The 16,127-nt window shown below is 40.2% G+C and overlaps 1 protein-coding gene across 1 annotated transcript in view; it reads left to right on the plus strand.

The window, feature by feature from the left end:
* Positions 1–15,868, plus strand: part of CRYZ (crystallin zeta) — a 28,547-nt gene extending 12,679 nt beyond the window's left edge. The window contains exons 5-9 of the mRNA XM_068964842.1: positions 4,695–4,746; positions 10,537–10,686; positions 14,244–14,345; positions 14,445–14,540; positions 14,951–15,868. Coding sequence (XP_068820943.1) covers positions 4,695–4,746; positions 10,537–10,686; positions 14,244–14,345; positions 14,445–14,540; positions 14,951–15,115 — 565 coding nt within the window. The 3' untranslated portion in view covers positions 15,116–15,868. The remainder of the gene's footprint in view (positions 1–4,694; positions 4,747–10,536; positions 10,687–14,243; positions 14,346–14,444; positions 14,541–14,950) is intronic.
* The last annotated feature ends 259 nt before the right edge of the window (positions 15,869–16,127 follow it).

Here is a 16,127-nt window from a genome sequence, read left to right on the forward strand (position 1 = left end):
ATCTATCACCAACTCCGAGAGTCTATCCAAACCCATGTCCATTGAGCTGGTGATGCCATCCAACCATCTCATCCTCTGTCATCCCCTTCTCCTCCTGCCCTCAATCTTTCCCATCATCAGGGTCTTTCTCAAGGAGTCAGTTCTTCCCATCAGGTGGCCAAAGTATTGGAGTTTCAGCTTCAGCATCAGTCCTTCCAATGACCACCCAGGACTGATCTCCTTTAGGATGGATTGGTTGGATCTCCTTGCAGTCCAAGGGACTCTCAAGAGTCTTCTCCAACACCACAGTTCAAAAGCATCAATTCTTTGGCGCTCAGCTTTCTTTATAGTCCAACTCTCATATCCATACACGACCAGTGGAAAAACCATAGCCTTGATTAAATGGACCTTTGTTGGCAAAGTAATGTCTCTGCTTTTGAATATGCTATCTAGGTTGGTCATAACTTTTCTTCCAAGGAGTAAGAGTCTTTTAATTTCATGGCTGCAGTCACCATCTGCAGTGATTTTGGAGCCCCCCAAAATCAAGTCTGACACTGTTTCCACTGTTTCCCCATCTATTTCCCATGAAGTGACGGAACCAGATGCCATGATCTTCATTTTCTGAATGTTGAGTTTTAAGCCAACTTTTTCACTCTCCTCTTTCACTTTCATCAAGAGGCTTTTTAGTTCCTCTTCACTTTCTGCCATAAGGGTGGTGTCATCTGCATATCTGAGGTTATTGATATTTCTCCCAGCAATCCTGATTCCAGCTTGTGCTTCCTCCAGCCCAGTGTTTCTCATGATGTGCTCTGCATAGAAGTTAAATAAGCAGGGTGACAATATACAGCCTTGACGAACCAGTCTGTTGTTCCATATCCAGTTCTAACTGTTGTTTCCTGACCTGCATATATAAAGCTGTTAGTACCCGAATAGTACAGAGCAAGTGCTCAGTTAGTGTGGGTGGTGTTAGGGGTGGTAGCTGATGTTGCTACCAAGAAGGGAAGCTAGCTGTCAGTGCAGCAGTGAGGACTGTTTGGGAACAAAATAACAGCCAGGCTTAGTGATAGGAGGTCAGTGGTGGCTTTTGTCAGATCACTTTCAGTAGAGTGATGGAGCGAAGCTTGAATGAATGGATTGAGAAAGGAAAAGGAAATCGATTCTTGAATGGAGACTACTCTTGAAAAGCGGGGAGACAGGCAGAAAGAGGTAGGAAAACTACTTGAAGAGAGTGTGGGAACAAAGGGTTTTTTTTTTTTTTAAGATGGACAGGACTTGGTTATTTTATAGCTAAGAAAGGATGTAGCAGAAATAGACAGATGGGAAGCTTGGAGAAGAGGGCAGAATAGTAGATGTAACAAGATCCCGTGCTGGGCAAGGATTGGATTTAGCACAGAGGTAGAGAGATTGGCTTCTGATCAAAAGGACAACTCGCCTGTCAAACCTGGCAGAGGCAGTGAGAGAGTCAATTCCTAGGCAGGTTGATAAGAAGTCCCGGGGTCCCCAAGGAGAGAAGGGTCTGGAATGCTCAAGGAGGAGGAAAGGACAAACTTTTTTTTCCTTTACATTCCTTGGTCTTAGTCACATAAATCATGTTTTTATCTTTAAGCTTTGAACTGATGATTACATAACAAACTATTCAGTTTAAACTCTGTACTAAGGGTTATATAACAAAAACGTATCCTGCTTGAGGACAGTTTCTGGAAAAAACCTTCTGGCTAATCCTATTATCTTAAGATGTAAATTATGGGAGTGGGTCTAGTAAGATCTTTACAACCTCCAGACATTCTTTTGATTCATTGTAATAACTAATTAAAAAGTATATAATTCCATTGCTAACACTAGGGAGGGGCACTCTTTCTGCCCCCGTCAGAAGCTTTCTCCATCTCTTTTATACTTTAATAAAACTTTATTACACAAAAGCTCTGAGCAATCAAGTCTCGTCTCTAGCCCCGGATTGAATTCTTCTCCAGAGGCCAAGAATCCCAGCGTCTTTTGTGGTTCAACAGCAACCTTTCAGCATTGGTGTACTTAATGGAAAGTTTGTGGGCAGGGAGGTGAGGCATTGAAGGAGCTCATATGTGATTGCTTCATTTGCATAACTAAATAGGAAGCAAAGTGACCTTTTGAGAATCAGAACTGTAGTGGTACCAAAATGCATGGTCATGTGATTTTTTTCTTAGGATATTTAGCCATTTGGATACATTATCCAGGGAAAGTAGACCATAATATTAATCCAAGGCTGGAATATCAGTGGCAAATTGAAAGAGCACAAAGGAAATGGGAACACTGGAGAGAAAGAAGGAAATTGGGGTAATGTCCCATGGCATCCAGGCTGATGGGAGTGTGGCAGGAGCAGCAAGAGGGCAGAAAAGGAGCAGACAGCAAGCTCTGTGAAGCCAAAGAAAAGGTTTTGAGGGAATATACGGTTACAGAATCAGAACAGGAGATCAATACTGGTTATTAGTGTCTGATATTCCTCAGGTAGAATGGTAAGGGATGACTACTAGGTATGGGAAGAGAGTAGTAGAAGTAGAGGAGAATTCAGGAATTGTGAGTTTTCTTCCCATGAATGTTGAAATCTCTCAGGTTGGGGCTGGATTTGGGGTGGAAGAAGAAACCTATCGGAAGCTCCAGTACTTTGGCCACCTCATGCGAAGAGCTGATTCATTGGAAAACACCCTGATGCCGGGAAAGATTGAGGGCAGGAGGAGAAGGGGATAACAGAGGACGAGATGGTTGGATGTCATCACTGACTCAATGGACATGAGTTTGAGCAAACTCCAGGAGATAGTGAAGGACAGGGAAGCCTGGCACGTCGCAGACAATAGGGTCACAAAGAGTTGGACATGACTTAGCAACTGAACAACAAGGAAACCTATGAGCCAGGTCCTAGGCTTCAGTGACTAGGAGCGGGTAACAGCAGCATGGAAAGCAAGGCCACATGCTCCAACCCTGCTACAGGCCCCAGGGCAGAGGACCATTAGTGTTCTCCAGAGAAGCAGAACCAGCAGAATGTGTATATTGAGGGATGGAGTCCTGCTGAGTCTGAAGTCAGTAGAGAGACCAGCAGGCTGGAGAGCCTGAGAAGAGTAGCTGTTCAAATTTAGAGATAGTCTGCTGTCAGAATTTCTTGCTCTAGGAAAAGTCTGTCTTTGTTTTATTAAGACCTTCAAGTGGCCAGGCCAACCTACACTATGGAAGATAATCTGCTTTATTCAGAGTCTCCTGACTTAAACATTAATCTTATCCAGAATAGCACCTACACAGACATATCCAGAATGTTTGACCCATATCCAGCACCATGGCCCAGCCAGGCTGACACTCAAACTTAACCATCACAGTGACTACACGAGGATAGAAGGAAGGTAGCCATGGAGACCCAGTAGACAGTTTGCCTGCTTTTTCTCCACCTGCTGCAGGCCCAGAGGTTTAGGACAATGTACTTAGTGTGTGGAGACTTGTTTATAAGATTTAGAAAAAATCACTGGAAGTATTTCATGACCCAGAGTATAACATTGGTAATCCTATTCCCTTAAATTTGTATTTTACTTTTTAAAATGTCCAAGTGTTTTGGTAATAGCTGTCTCAGTTTATCACTCCAAACCCTCCGTTTAACTCACTGTGCTCAACCCCCCATCTCCAAGCGAGCATGTTGGAGAAACTTCATTTACTGACTCACAGCTGCCATTTGTCAGCTGTTGGCACACGGCCTTGAGCAGGACTCTGGGTGACTGTGTTCTCACTCCCAGATTGAACAGGATATCTGTACAGGGTGGTGTGATTTAGTTGCTAAGTTGTGTCAGACCCTTTGCGACCCCATGGACTGTATAGCCCACCAGGTTCCTCTGTCCATGGGATTTTCCAGGTGAGACTCTTGGAGTGGGTTTCCATTCCTTCTCCACTCTACAGGGTGACCACCCTCTATTGTCCTGGTAAACAAGGGATCCTCACTGAGAGATCCAGACCACACGGCCGTTGCTGGCCTGTGACGTCAGCATTTGTCCATGTGAAATGATAAAGCATCACTGTGTCTTGCTGCATGTTTTTGTTTTCAGTGTAATAGAAAAGGAGTGGGTGAACCAGAGGTCAGAAGAATATGTCATTTTACCAGAGGCTCTGGGCATTTTAGGGGGTGGTAGGGGAACCTGTGTGACAGGACTTGTTAGATTTCTTACTCTCTTCCCATCGCTGACTCAGCATTGGTTTCTGAAACAAGGGCTTGGAGGCTGTGCAGCCAGGTGTTGAAAAGCATGGAGAAAGAAGAGAGTAGCTGCTGCATTTACTCAGGTGTGAGTCTGAACCATGGAATAAAGACTGAGCTATAATGACCCTTTTTGAGACACTTTCTGTGGGAATGAATGGGAGACTCCAGTTCTTCCAGGTGAAGCAATTTCCCTTGACACATTCACAAAGCCTCTTAGCAGGTAGCACAGTTATGATCCTGGCACCCCAACAATATCTGGCACATGGTTGACTCCCAGTAGACATTTGTTGAATGAATAAATGAATTGAATGTTTTCTTCTATCTGTGGCTCTAAAGAATCATTGTTTGAGTCTGGGGAGCGTGAAGAATATCTCGGGTTGTCTATCAGGATGAGTTTCTTCTTTGGGTAACTGTTGGTTGAAATGAAGGTAGAATTTTCTTAAGAATTATTACAAACACTGAGCTTAATTAGCTCCAAAGTAAGGTGATGAACCTGTGCTTTCTTTTTCAGTGCCTGTGTGAAACCTGGAGAAAGTGTTCTGGTTCATGGAGCTAGTGGAGGAGTAAGTATTTTTTTCTTCTAAGTTTTTTGCCTTTTTTTTAAGAGGTTATGTTTGTGGGTTTCACATTATATTTCAAGTTGCTTTTAAAAACCAAATTTATAAATATAGTCAAGGGTGATGACTTTTCTTCTTTTTGTAGTGAGACTTTAGATTCTGTCTTCTGAAGGTGATTCCCCATCATATTCGTTTAGCATTTCATGGTTAATATATTCAACAGATTACCCGATCATAAATGTATGCATTCGGTTTTCCACCTGTGTTGGGTATGGACCAAGATAAACGGGCTTTGTTTTTCTTTTCAAGAAGTGAATGTTAAAAGAATATTTATTTAGAATTTTAAACAGTTCTTTAAGGTTAATATAAATTCCACATCCCCTTAGATAAGAAAACTAAGGCTCATTAAAGCTTTGCCTCTGTTGCCCCAGACAGCACTGCAAAGCCACACTGTGAGTTCTTCATCCTTTCTAGCTCCCTTCCTGCTCGCCTGCTGCGCTTTGATGACATTCGCAGGGTGCATAGTATACAGCTGTGTCCTTCACACCACAACCCACAACTTAAAATGCTAATGGGTGTGTTGGGGGGGATGGGGGTTGGGGAATGCTCAGAGCTTATCAAACCAGCCCTGCAGTGAAATCACCCAACACAGAGCTGTCAGAAACCTCTTCAAGAAACTGGCTGTCAATCTGCCTCCGAGGAGCTTAGAGGAAAAGTTAGAGCTCTGAGGTTGGAATTTAACAAGAAATCCACATGACCTCTATCCTGCATGTAGAGGCTTTAGAAATTTTGGAGACATTTCGCCTTTTTAAAATACAGGGCCTGGGGCTGGATGTATGAGGAAGCAGATTAACCCTTTCAGGACACTGGATTCCAGAGAGGAGATGGAAAGAAGTAACCTATTAATGGCAGATTGTTCCCAGCATAATGAGGGGCATCCTGACAATGCATTTACCTCTAAAAGTGGACAGGCAATACAGAGAATTCAAACCTCTGTATAATTGTTACTTTCCGTGGATGTATTACGAGGTTTCAAGCCCAGCTTCCTATTTACTTCCAATAGATCAACTTAAGGATTTCACAGATAGACTGTTTACTTAAAAAACACCAAGATCATCTTTCTGGGGCTTGAGAAAATATGACACATACCCTTTTCAAAAACTCCCGTTGTTTAGCCTCACTGAAGAGGCAGTTTGGGGGTTAAATTAAATTTAGCCCTAAATAAATAAATTTAATGCTAAATAAGTACAGAATCTGTCCAACATGTATTTATTTAAATTGCCTTGGCTTTCACAGAGCTAACCTTGTGCTCTGTATCAAAAAGAGAGATTTCAGTAGGAAGGGGAGAGACGAGTTTAAAGAAAATCTCTTTTTATTCCCTTTACCCTCTTGTAAAAAGCCAGGTCGCTTCATCATGATTTTTTTTTTTTAAAGCCAAATCCAGACTGTTCTCTGTGCTGTCTGAGTTTGTTAAATCCTTGGCTGGCAGGGATAGGCTGGCGACCTGGTGTGTGAAGCGCTTCTGATTCTGGCTGCCCATCAGGGGGAAACAGTGCTGGGTTTTGTCTTGCTTCTATTTGTACTTTCTGTCCTCATTTAAATCAAATTCCTTTGGGATTATGTTGTGTATTTAAAATGGTGTAGAATTTGTGAACACAGCCAACATCCTGATATGTTAGTGGGGAGTGCCCTGTTTTATTGTCAGCAAAATAAATAGAAGAAAAAATAGTTGACACATAATGGTATATAATCTATTGAAGAAATATTGTTAGTATAATTGTTGACAAGAATAGAATAAGCAACTCCTTTAAAATAGCTCTTCAAAGAGTGCCCCTTTGAAATAGTTAGATCATCAGGAGATAATATTTACATTATCTCTTAGGTTAAATCGTGGTTTTATTAGAGGCCCCCCTTTTTTTTAACTGAAAAATTAAAGTGGCAAAAATCAGCCATGCTAACCCCATGGTGTATTGGTATTTCATGGAACTGAATGTCTCTCACACTCACAGTGAGTTCCCTGTTTGTTTTGGTTAAATCAAACAAATCCTCAGCATAACCCAGCTGGGTTCAGGCTCCTCACTCCCATATGCCATACAGTCTTTAAGGTCTTATTTCAGGCTTGGGAGTTTGTAATTCTGTTACAATTTTAATTAGTTACCATCATCTTTTTCATCTCAATTCTCTTCTATCTTGCCCAGTCCATAATGATTGTATCTTCCTTTAAATCAGTGGTTTTCAATGAGGGGTAATTTCATACCATCTCTTCTCTCACTTGGGGACATTTGGTGGTGTCTGGGCACATTTTTGAGTGTCACAACTGGATGAAAGGGTCTGGCATCCAGTGGACAGAAACTAGGCATGCTCATTCTAAGCACCCTTCACTGCACAGCATAGTCCCCACAGCAAAGAATTATCTGGCCCAATAGGGCCAAGTGTGAGAAAGCTTATTCTAAATATACGGGCTGACCCTTATCTGTACCATTCATTTGGCATGGGATCAAACATTTTTCCTAGTATTATAATTTAAATGATTGCTTTTATCTATATTCCTAAAATAGTTTTATTTCTCCTTTATGCTAAGCACATTTATCTAGTGTTCTAGTGATCTCATGCAATCCTGTGGCTTTAAGTACTATCTATAAACTGATGATTCTCAAATGTATATGTCCAATTCTGAACTCTTTTCAAGTCCATTATCATATTCAACTAATGATTGAGCATCTTCAGTTGGCTGAATTCAGTGTGTTCAAAGTGAATTCTTGATGCTGTCACAAACTTGATCCTCACTCATCTTCCTCATCCAAGTCAATCTACCGTTATTCTGGCCTGAGACCTAGGAGATATTCTTGATTTTTCTCTATTCCTCACCTCCCACCTCCAATCTTTGATGAAGTCCTGATCTTCCTGCTCCCATTTCCCCCTACCTTCTTTTTGGCTCCCATATAATTAGAATGTTCTATTAAAAGCCTAAATCAGATCATATCCCTGTCCTGCTTAAACTCTCCAGTAGTTCTGCATGGCTCTTAAATATAATCCAAAGTCTTTACCTCCAAGGCCTTGTGTGCCTTGGCCTTTCTGTGCCTCTCTGGCCTCATCTTTGCTCCCTTCCGCATGTCGCACCCTTAAGCCTCTTGACCCTCTTTCTGATGTTTGAATGCCCCAAGCTCATCCCCACTTCAGCAGGATAGCCATGACCATTCGGTCTGCATTCTCCAGCAGGCCTCCCAGACCTGTCCCAGCCTGTGCTTGTCCCTCTCTCCATTCAGGTCTCTTCAGAATGCCTTTCCTGATGACCTAATTGGCCTGGTTCTCTAACTCTTTATAACCCAATATGCTATTTTTTTCAAGTAGTTTTCATTCTCTGAATTTACTTTATTCATCTATTTCTTCATGTGTTTGTTATCTCCCCCTCCCTAAGAACATACGTTTCATGTGTGAAGAACCCCATCCTGCACATCAGTTCAATCAGTTCACTTGCATCCGACTCTGAGACTCCATGGACTGCAGCATGCCAGGCTTCCCTGTCAAGCACCAACTCCAGAGTTTACTAAAACTCATTCATGTCCATCAAGTCTGTGATGCCATCCAACAATCTCATCCTCTGTCATTCCCTTCTCCTCCTGCCTTCAATCTTTCCCAGCATCAGGGTCTTTTCCAATGAGTCAGTTCTTCACATCAGGTGGCCAAAGTATTAGAGCTTCAGTTTCAGCATCAGTCCTTCCAATGAATATTCAGGACTGATTTCCTTTAGAATTGACGACTTTGATCTCCATACAGGCCAAGGGACTCTCAAGAGTTTTCTCCAACACCACAGTTCAAAAACATCATTCATCAGTGCTCAGCTTTCTTTATAGTCCAACTCTCTCATTCATACATGACTACCGGAGAAACCATAGCTTTGACTAGACAGACCTTTGTTGGCAAAGTAATGTCTCTGCTTTTTAATGTGCTGTCTAGGTTGGTCATAAGTTTTTTCCAAGGAGCAAGTGTCTTTTAATTTCATGGCTTCAGTCACCATCTGCAGTGATTTTAGAGCCCAAAAAGATAAAGTCTGTAACTGTTTCCATTGTTTCCTCATCTATTTGCCATGAGGTGATGGGACCAGATGCGGTGAAATTAGTTTTCTGAATGTTGAGTTTTAAGCCAACTTTTTCACCCTCCTCTTTCACTTTCATCAAGAGGCTCTTTAGTTCTTCACTTTCTGCCATAAGGGTGGTGTCATCTGCATATCTGAGGTTATTGATGTTTCTTCTGGCAATCTTAATTCCAGTTTGTGCTTCATCCAGCCTGGCATTTCACATGATGTACTCTGCAAATAAGTTCAATAAGCAGGGTGAAAATATACAACTTTGACATACTCCTTTCCCTATTTGGAACTGGTCTGTTGTTCCATGTCCAATTCTAACTGTTGCTTCTTGACCTGCATACAGATTTCTCAAGAGACAGATCAGGTGGTCTGGTATTCCCATCTCTTTAAGAATTTTCCACAGTTTGTTGTGATCTTCACAGTAAAGGCTTTGGCATAGTCAATAAAGCAGATATTTTTCTGGTATTCTCTTGCTTTTTTGATGATCCAACAGATGTTGGCAATTTGATCTCTGGTTCCTCTGCCTTCTAAATCCAGCTTGAACATATGGAAGTTCTTGGTTCATGTACTGTTGAAGCCTGGCTTGGAGAATTTTGAGCATTATTTTGCTAGCATGTGAGATGAGTGCAGTTGTACGGTAGTTTGAACATTCTTTGGCATTCCCTTTCTTAAGGATTGGAATGAAAACTGACCTTTTCCAGTCCTGTGGCCACTGCTGAGTTTTCCAAATTTTCTGGCATATTGAGTGCAGCACTTTCACAGCATCATCTTTCAGGATTTGAAATAGCTCAATGGAATTCCATCACCTCCACTAGCTTTGTAGTGATGCTTCCTAAGGCCTACTTGACTTCACATTCCAGGATGTCTGGCTCTAAGTGAGTGATCACACCATCATGGTTATCTGGATCATGAAGATCCTTTTTGTGTGGTTCTTCTGTGTATTCTTGCCACCTCTTCTTAGTATCTTCTGCTTCTATTAGCTCCATACCATTTCTGTCATTTATTGTGCTCATCTTTGCATGAAATGTTCCCTTGGTATCATTAATTTTCTTGAAAAGATCTCTAGTCTTTCACATTCTATTGTTTTCCTCTATTTGTTTGCATTGATCGCTGAGGAAGACTTTCTTATCTCTCCTTGCTATTCTTTGGAACTTTGCTTTCAAAAAGGTATATCTTTCCTTTTCTCCTTTGCCTTTCACTTCTTTTCACAGCTATTTGTAAGGCCTCCTCAGACAACCATTTTTCATTTTTGAATTTCTTTTTCTTGGGGACGATCTTGATCATTGCCTCCTGTAAAATGCCACAAACCTCCATCCATAGTTCTTCAGGCACTCTGTCTATCATATGTCTTGAATGTAGTAAATAATAAATGTTTATCGTATTCATGAATATAAAATTGCCCATGTACGTACCTGTCTCTTCTATGTAAGTGGTAGATGACTTACTGTTGTTATCTAGTATTTTATGTGTACTGTTAAAGTATGAAGTCACTGAGTATATTTTGACCATCTTTAAACCCTATATCTTCTGTACAAAGCAGATGCTAAGTGAACATTTTGCAGTGTTTCTTATTTCTTTGTTTAGACTCTTAACATTTATTAGCAATACTCTAGAACATAGAAGAACCTTACGTTAATTGTATGTATTTAATAAATGTTTGCAGAGATGCAAAGTTCCTAAAACTACTGGGCTGTATTTTGTTTTTTAAGGTTGGAATAGCAGCATGCCAAATTGCGAGAGCTTACGGCTTAAAAGTTTTGGGCACAGCTAGTACTGAGGAAGGACAAAAGATTGTTTTGGAAAATGGAGCCCACAAAGTGTTTAATCACAAAGAAGCTAACTATATTGATAAAATTAAGGTAAAATTGTTCTATAATTTTATAAAACTAAAATTTTGTTTCATGTTCTTTTGTAAGGTTTTTTTATCAACTACTCTCTTCAGGTTGTTTGTTTTGCCTATGTGTTTTAAAGCTTTAATTTAAAAGTAGAGATGTCTACTTTTCGAACCTTCACTATCATTTCTGTCTTATTTATTTTTAGTAAATAAAATAAAGCCTCTCTAGAGGCTTATAGTTATAAAAATCAGTACTGTTTAATGCAAATCACATTTTAAGTAAAGCCACAGCTTTGTATTTGCAGCTGTGAGGCATTTTTTAAACATTTATTTTTATATATTGTGAAATGATCACCACAGTAAATTTAGTTAACATCTGTCCCCATACATAGTTATAAAATTTTATTTCTTGTGATGAGAACTTTTAAGATCTATTCTCTTAGCAACTTTCAAACATGTAATACAGTATTTATAACTGTAGTCACTGTCCATTACATCCTCGTGATTTATTTATCTTACAACTGGAAATTTGTGCCTTTTGATCCCACCTTTATCCATTTCACCCACACCCCACCCCTTGCCCCACCTCTGGCATCGAAAAGGTATTCTTAATATAACTTCTATTGGTATAAATTTTCCATAGAAAGTTAAATTATCCATGGATTACAAACTGGATCTGTCTGGCCTAGGGAATTAAGTTTCTTTGTTTACTGGATGTTTTTGGAGGAGAAACTGCTGCCTCATCAAAATGGTGAGGCAGAATTTAGCTACTGTGTCATCTATTCCATTGCTGCAGTCTAATGCAAGCAGGTTCTGGAGTTCTCCATCTTTGCCATAGTAACAGTTTATTAAACACTGATTACTTTGCAGATCCTCACACTGCTTGCTCATGTTGAGAAAGAATTAGGATATCCCAGGTACTGATTACAGTGTAAACAGGGTCATTACAAACTGCGGAAAAAACGAGTGCGAGTTTGCTTATTACCTCTAAATCATCTTGCCAAAAACCTGAATAAAGGCTCTCCTTTGTATATGCTGAGGAATACAAAATTGATTGAGCATGCACTCCTGATATCATTATCAAAGATGAAAATTGGCCAGTTATTTTAAGAATAGGTTTTTGTTTTGTAATGTAATTCTAAGCCCATAAGACCTTATAGCTTCTATCTCTTATACTGGTTCCTCCTGCTTAAGTCTCTCTCATTCTCCAAAAACATTCTCTTAACCTTTTCTCCTCACCTTCCCTCCTTTACCACACATTTCTTGAAAAAGCAGGGGGTACTTAAACTCTTACTTCCTTACCTCCCACTGCAATTTTGCTTCCACCCCAGGGCTTTCCAGGTGGCCCTAGTGGTAAAGAACCTGCCTGACAGTGTGGGAGATGTAAGAGATGCAGGTTCGGTCCTTGGGTCAGGAAGATGCCCTTGACAAGTGCAACCCATCCCAATATTCTTGGCTGGAGAGTCCCATGGATGAAGGAGCCTGGTGGGCTACAGTCCATGGGGTCACAAAGAGTCGGACATGACTGAAGTGACTTAGCCCGCACGCACACACCAGCTACTTACCTGGCTTGTCAGGGCCACTGATAATCCCAGCACCAGTCAGCTGCTCTTGGCTCAGTTCTCATTGTACTTGACCCTGACCACACCTTCTGGAAGCTGGCCCTCTTCTCACTTCTCTAACTTCACTTTTAGTCTCCCTCCTCTTCATTTCACTTGGTATTCCATAGGTCTTTCCTCTTGGTCTCTCACTTTCTCTGGTGCTACACCGTCATCCTGATCCATCTCATACACATCCTTACGCTGCTGGTTTCCAGCACTGTCTCTGGCCTGTTTCATTCCTTCACACCATCAGCCTGCTAGACATGGCCGTTCACCTGGTCCCCCGGGATAGACACCCACATTTCATTTCCTGTTCCTGTTGTTTAATTACCTTTCTGCCTCTTGCACATCAAATTGGTCGCCTTATCTATCAGTTTGATCTCTGACATGCCTTTCATATCTGTCTCTGTTTCTCTTTCCCCTTCACTGTTGTAACTTCATTTAGTCCTCATCTTTTCCAGTCTTGACTTACTCACAGCTGAGCTAATGCCCCCTTCTGTCTCCTCTACTGTCTCCAGAGTTATTTGGTTCTCTGTTTCAAAGAAAGAAACAGAAAAACATCCTCAGAAATAAACGAGAGCTCCATGAGAATAGGAATTTCTATTTTCTTGTTCCCTGCTGTACTTCCAGGGCCTAAAACATTGCCTGGCACAAGAATTAACTAGTGAACATCTGTCTCCACGAAGTCCGAATCTTTTAACCTGGCATTTGATGTATTTTCGTAGTCTGAACCAATTTGTAGTCTCTTATCTCCTACCTCTCCCCTCCCACCCCCGCCCCCATCTCCTTCACAAATGCATACTCCAGCTCTGCTGGGCCACTTGCCAATTCCAGCTTTGACTCTCCATCCCTATGTCTTTGCTCTTTTGTTTCTTTTGTCCAGACTGACTGCCTCATGTCTAGCTTCTCCTTGACCCTTATTCCTGCTGTTCTACTTAAGAACTCCTACTTACCCCTCAGGACTGAGATCATCATCTCTGTGGAATTTTCTTTGACCTTTACAGGTGATCAGAGTTGTAACTTTTAACCCCCTCTAAAACGTATGGTTTGTTTCCCTGGTGGCTCAGATGGTAAAGCGTCTGTCTGCAGTGCAGGAGACCTGGGTTCGATCCCTGGGTTGAGAAGATCCCCTGGAGAAGGAAATGGCAGCCCACTCCAGTACTCTTGCCTGGAAGATCCCATGGACCGAGGAACCTGGTAGGCTACAGTCCATGGGGTCGCAAAGAGTCAGACACGACTTCACTTTCACTTTCAATGCAGTACTTAGCCCATCACATCACACCTTTAATTGTAGTGTTTTCCATTTTCCTCTTTATTTTGGGTCTCTGTCCATCTTGACATTCATAATACCTCACACAGTGCTGGGCATAAGTGTTCATTTTTTTCTTAAAATGAAAATATATAGCTTAGCTTATTTAAGAGCCGGTTTTAGATGTTGGGAATTGACATCAGAAAGCCCAAAAGAAAAGGAGTAGTGTTCCAAGCTGATTGTAGACCACTGAGAACACAACTAAATGTGCACACGCGTGCACACACACACACACACACACACACACAGAATACTGCAATACCAAAAAGTCAGTATTTTTTTTCTTTTGTTGTCTGTTTTTTAATAAAAATGGGAGCACCAGTGCAGTTTTTGATTTTTGATTTGTTGCTTCTTCCTCTATTAAAATACATTTTGAAGACAGAAAATTTTCACCTAAGGAAGAAGTACTTTATAATCAAGTTGAGTCTAAACACATGAAAATTTTGGACAAATTTTATTTCATTATAGCAATTTATTTAATACAAATCTGTCATTTTAAATGTGGCTGGTACCTTGGAATTACAGCATCACTGTATAATTAAGTTATCTTAAAATTGGCATTATTACTCTTTAAAAATATAGCATTTTATGTCATTTTAAATATATTTCTGTAATATATGGCACTATGATAATTTTTTTTCTAATCTACTTGCATTCTTTTATATTATATAGAAATCTGTTGGTGAAAAAGGAGTTGATGTGATTATTGAAATGTTAGCTAATGTAAATCTTAGTAATGATTTGAATCTTTTGTCACATGGAGGACGAGTAATAGTAAGTATTTCCTTTTTTTTTATCACTCTGCAGTTTTTTCATAATTTAACACTATTTTGCAGTAATCTTTAACTATAGACATGTTGTTTTTCATACTAGGTTGTTGGCAGCAGAGGCCCTGTTGAAATAAACCCACGGGACACCATGACAAAGGAATCTAGCATAAAAGGAGTTACTCTGTTTTCATCCACCAAGGTAGAAAAGTGATACATTGGGGTAATTTGCCTAGTCAGGCAGACTGAAAATTTAAGTCGATGTTAAGGTTAGTTATCTAAGTGGGTTAAGGATTAATCCCTGGAAGAATACTAGGGTGACAATATAATTTATTTTCCAGGCCAGGGCACTTATGAAGGAGAGAGGAGATACTGTTGGTAATTACCAGTTACTCCATAACAATAGGTATTTTGTAAACTGAGACTGCCACAGACAAATTGCAGTGTTGGTTAACATATAGGAAACTACTGTTTTTATAGTTCTGGACAAGTTGACAAAAGCCACAGATTTACGAGAAAACTCTTACTGCTTTCTTAGACTCTAAAAAATGTTAATGCTTCTGAAAATTGTCATGTGTTCCTCTATTGAAAAAGACGTTTTCTTTCCCTCAGGAGGAATTTCAGCAGTTTGCAGCAGCCCTTCAAGCCGGAATGGAAATTGGTTGGTTGAAACCAGTAATAGGTCCCCAGTATTTACTGGAGAAGGCTGCCCAGGCTCATGAAAATATCATTCATAGCAGTGGGGCTACTGGAAAAATGATTCTTCTCTTAAAATGATCAATCCTTCCATTGATTTCCATTGATTAATTAGAGGTTCCATATCTCAGTTTAATGTGCATTGTGTTTGCTCTACTTAGCATTCATTTGATTCAGTGAATTTTAGTGATCATAAGCGTTGGAGTACTGTTTATTTGATAGCTGGCAACTTTCTTTATGCCTTCTACTTCTCATCAAGGAATCACTGTAGTAGGAAATAGGATGTTAGTGGTCACTTGGCATTGGAGGACATTACAGAAATTCCTAACCGATACTCATCATTAATCCCATATCTTTGACTAAAACATACTAATCCAAAATAGGACTGCTTAATTTCCACACCTACTTCTCCTTATAAAGGCTCTTTAATCTCTGATTAGCCCAGAACTGCATTGCACTCTGATGATTCTCTGGAGTAAGTGAGACCCCTTTCCCAAACTAATCCCATCTAGATCTACAAGGCTCTCAGAAAGGCAAGATAAACAGTGTTCAGGGAAATTTGTTATTTTCCCAATATCCCCAATATTTTATGATATTCACTAGGTTAATGAGCCACATATTCTGTGAGAACAGCAGCTTTCTTTTTGCTATAATGATACTGGGTGCATAGTTTCCAAATAGATATGTATTGATTGATTCAACTTCAAAGTAAATTTAGAATTATCTCTTTGTGTGATTGGGATTATATATTTTTATTTAAACTAATAATCAAATTAGATACATTAAGAATGATCTGCTTTTGTTATTATAACATGGTAATTGCAATAAATTCTAGAGGCAATTAAAAATGGTGGTTTTCCTGTTTATTTTACATGTAATACTTGCCTTATATCAGTTTTACATAGCACCAAACTAAGGTTACTACCTAACAGTGTTCTGTGTTGGAAGTCTTTATCTAAACTAAATAAAAGGTTAATTACCTGGAAATCTTGCCATCAATAATACATATGTTAGTCACTCAGTCATGTCCAGCTCTTTGCAACCCCATGGACTTAGCCCACCAGGATCCTCTCCATGGGATTTCCTGGGAATT

Source organism: Capricornis sumatraensis, chromosome 2 (assembly GCF_032405125.1).
Source record: "Capricornis sumatraensis isolate serow.1 chromosome 2, serow.2, whole genome shotgun sequence".
Lineage (NCBI taxonomy): Eukaryota > Metazoa > Chordata > Mammalia > Artiodactyla > Bovidae > Capricornis > Capricornis sumatraensis.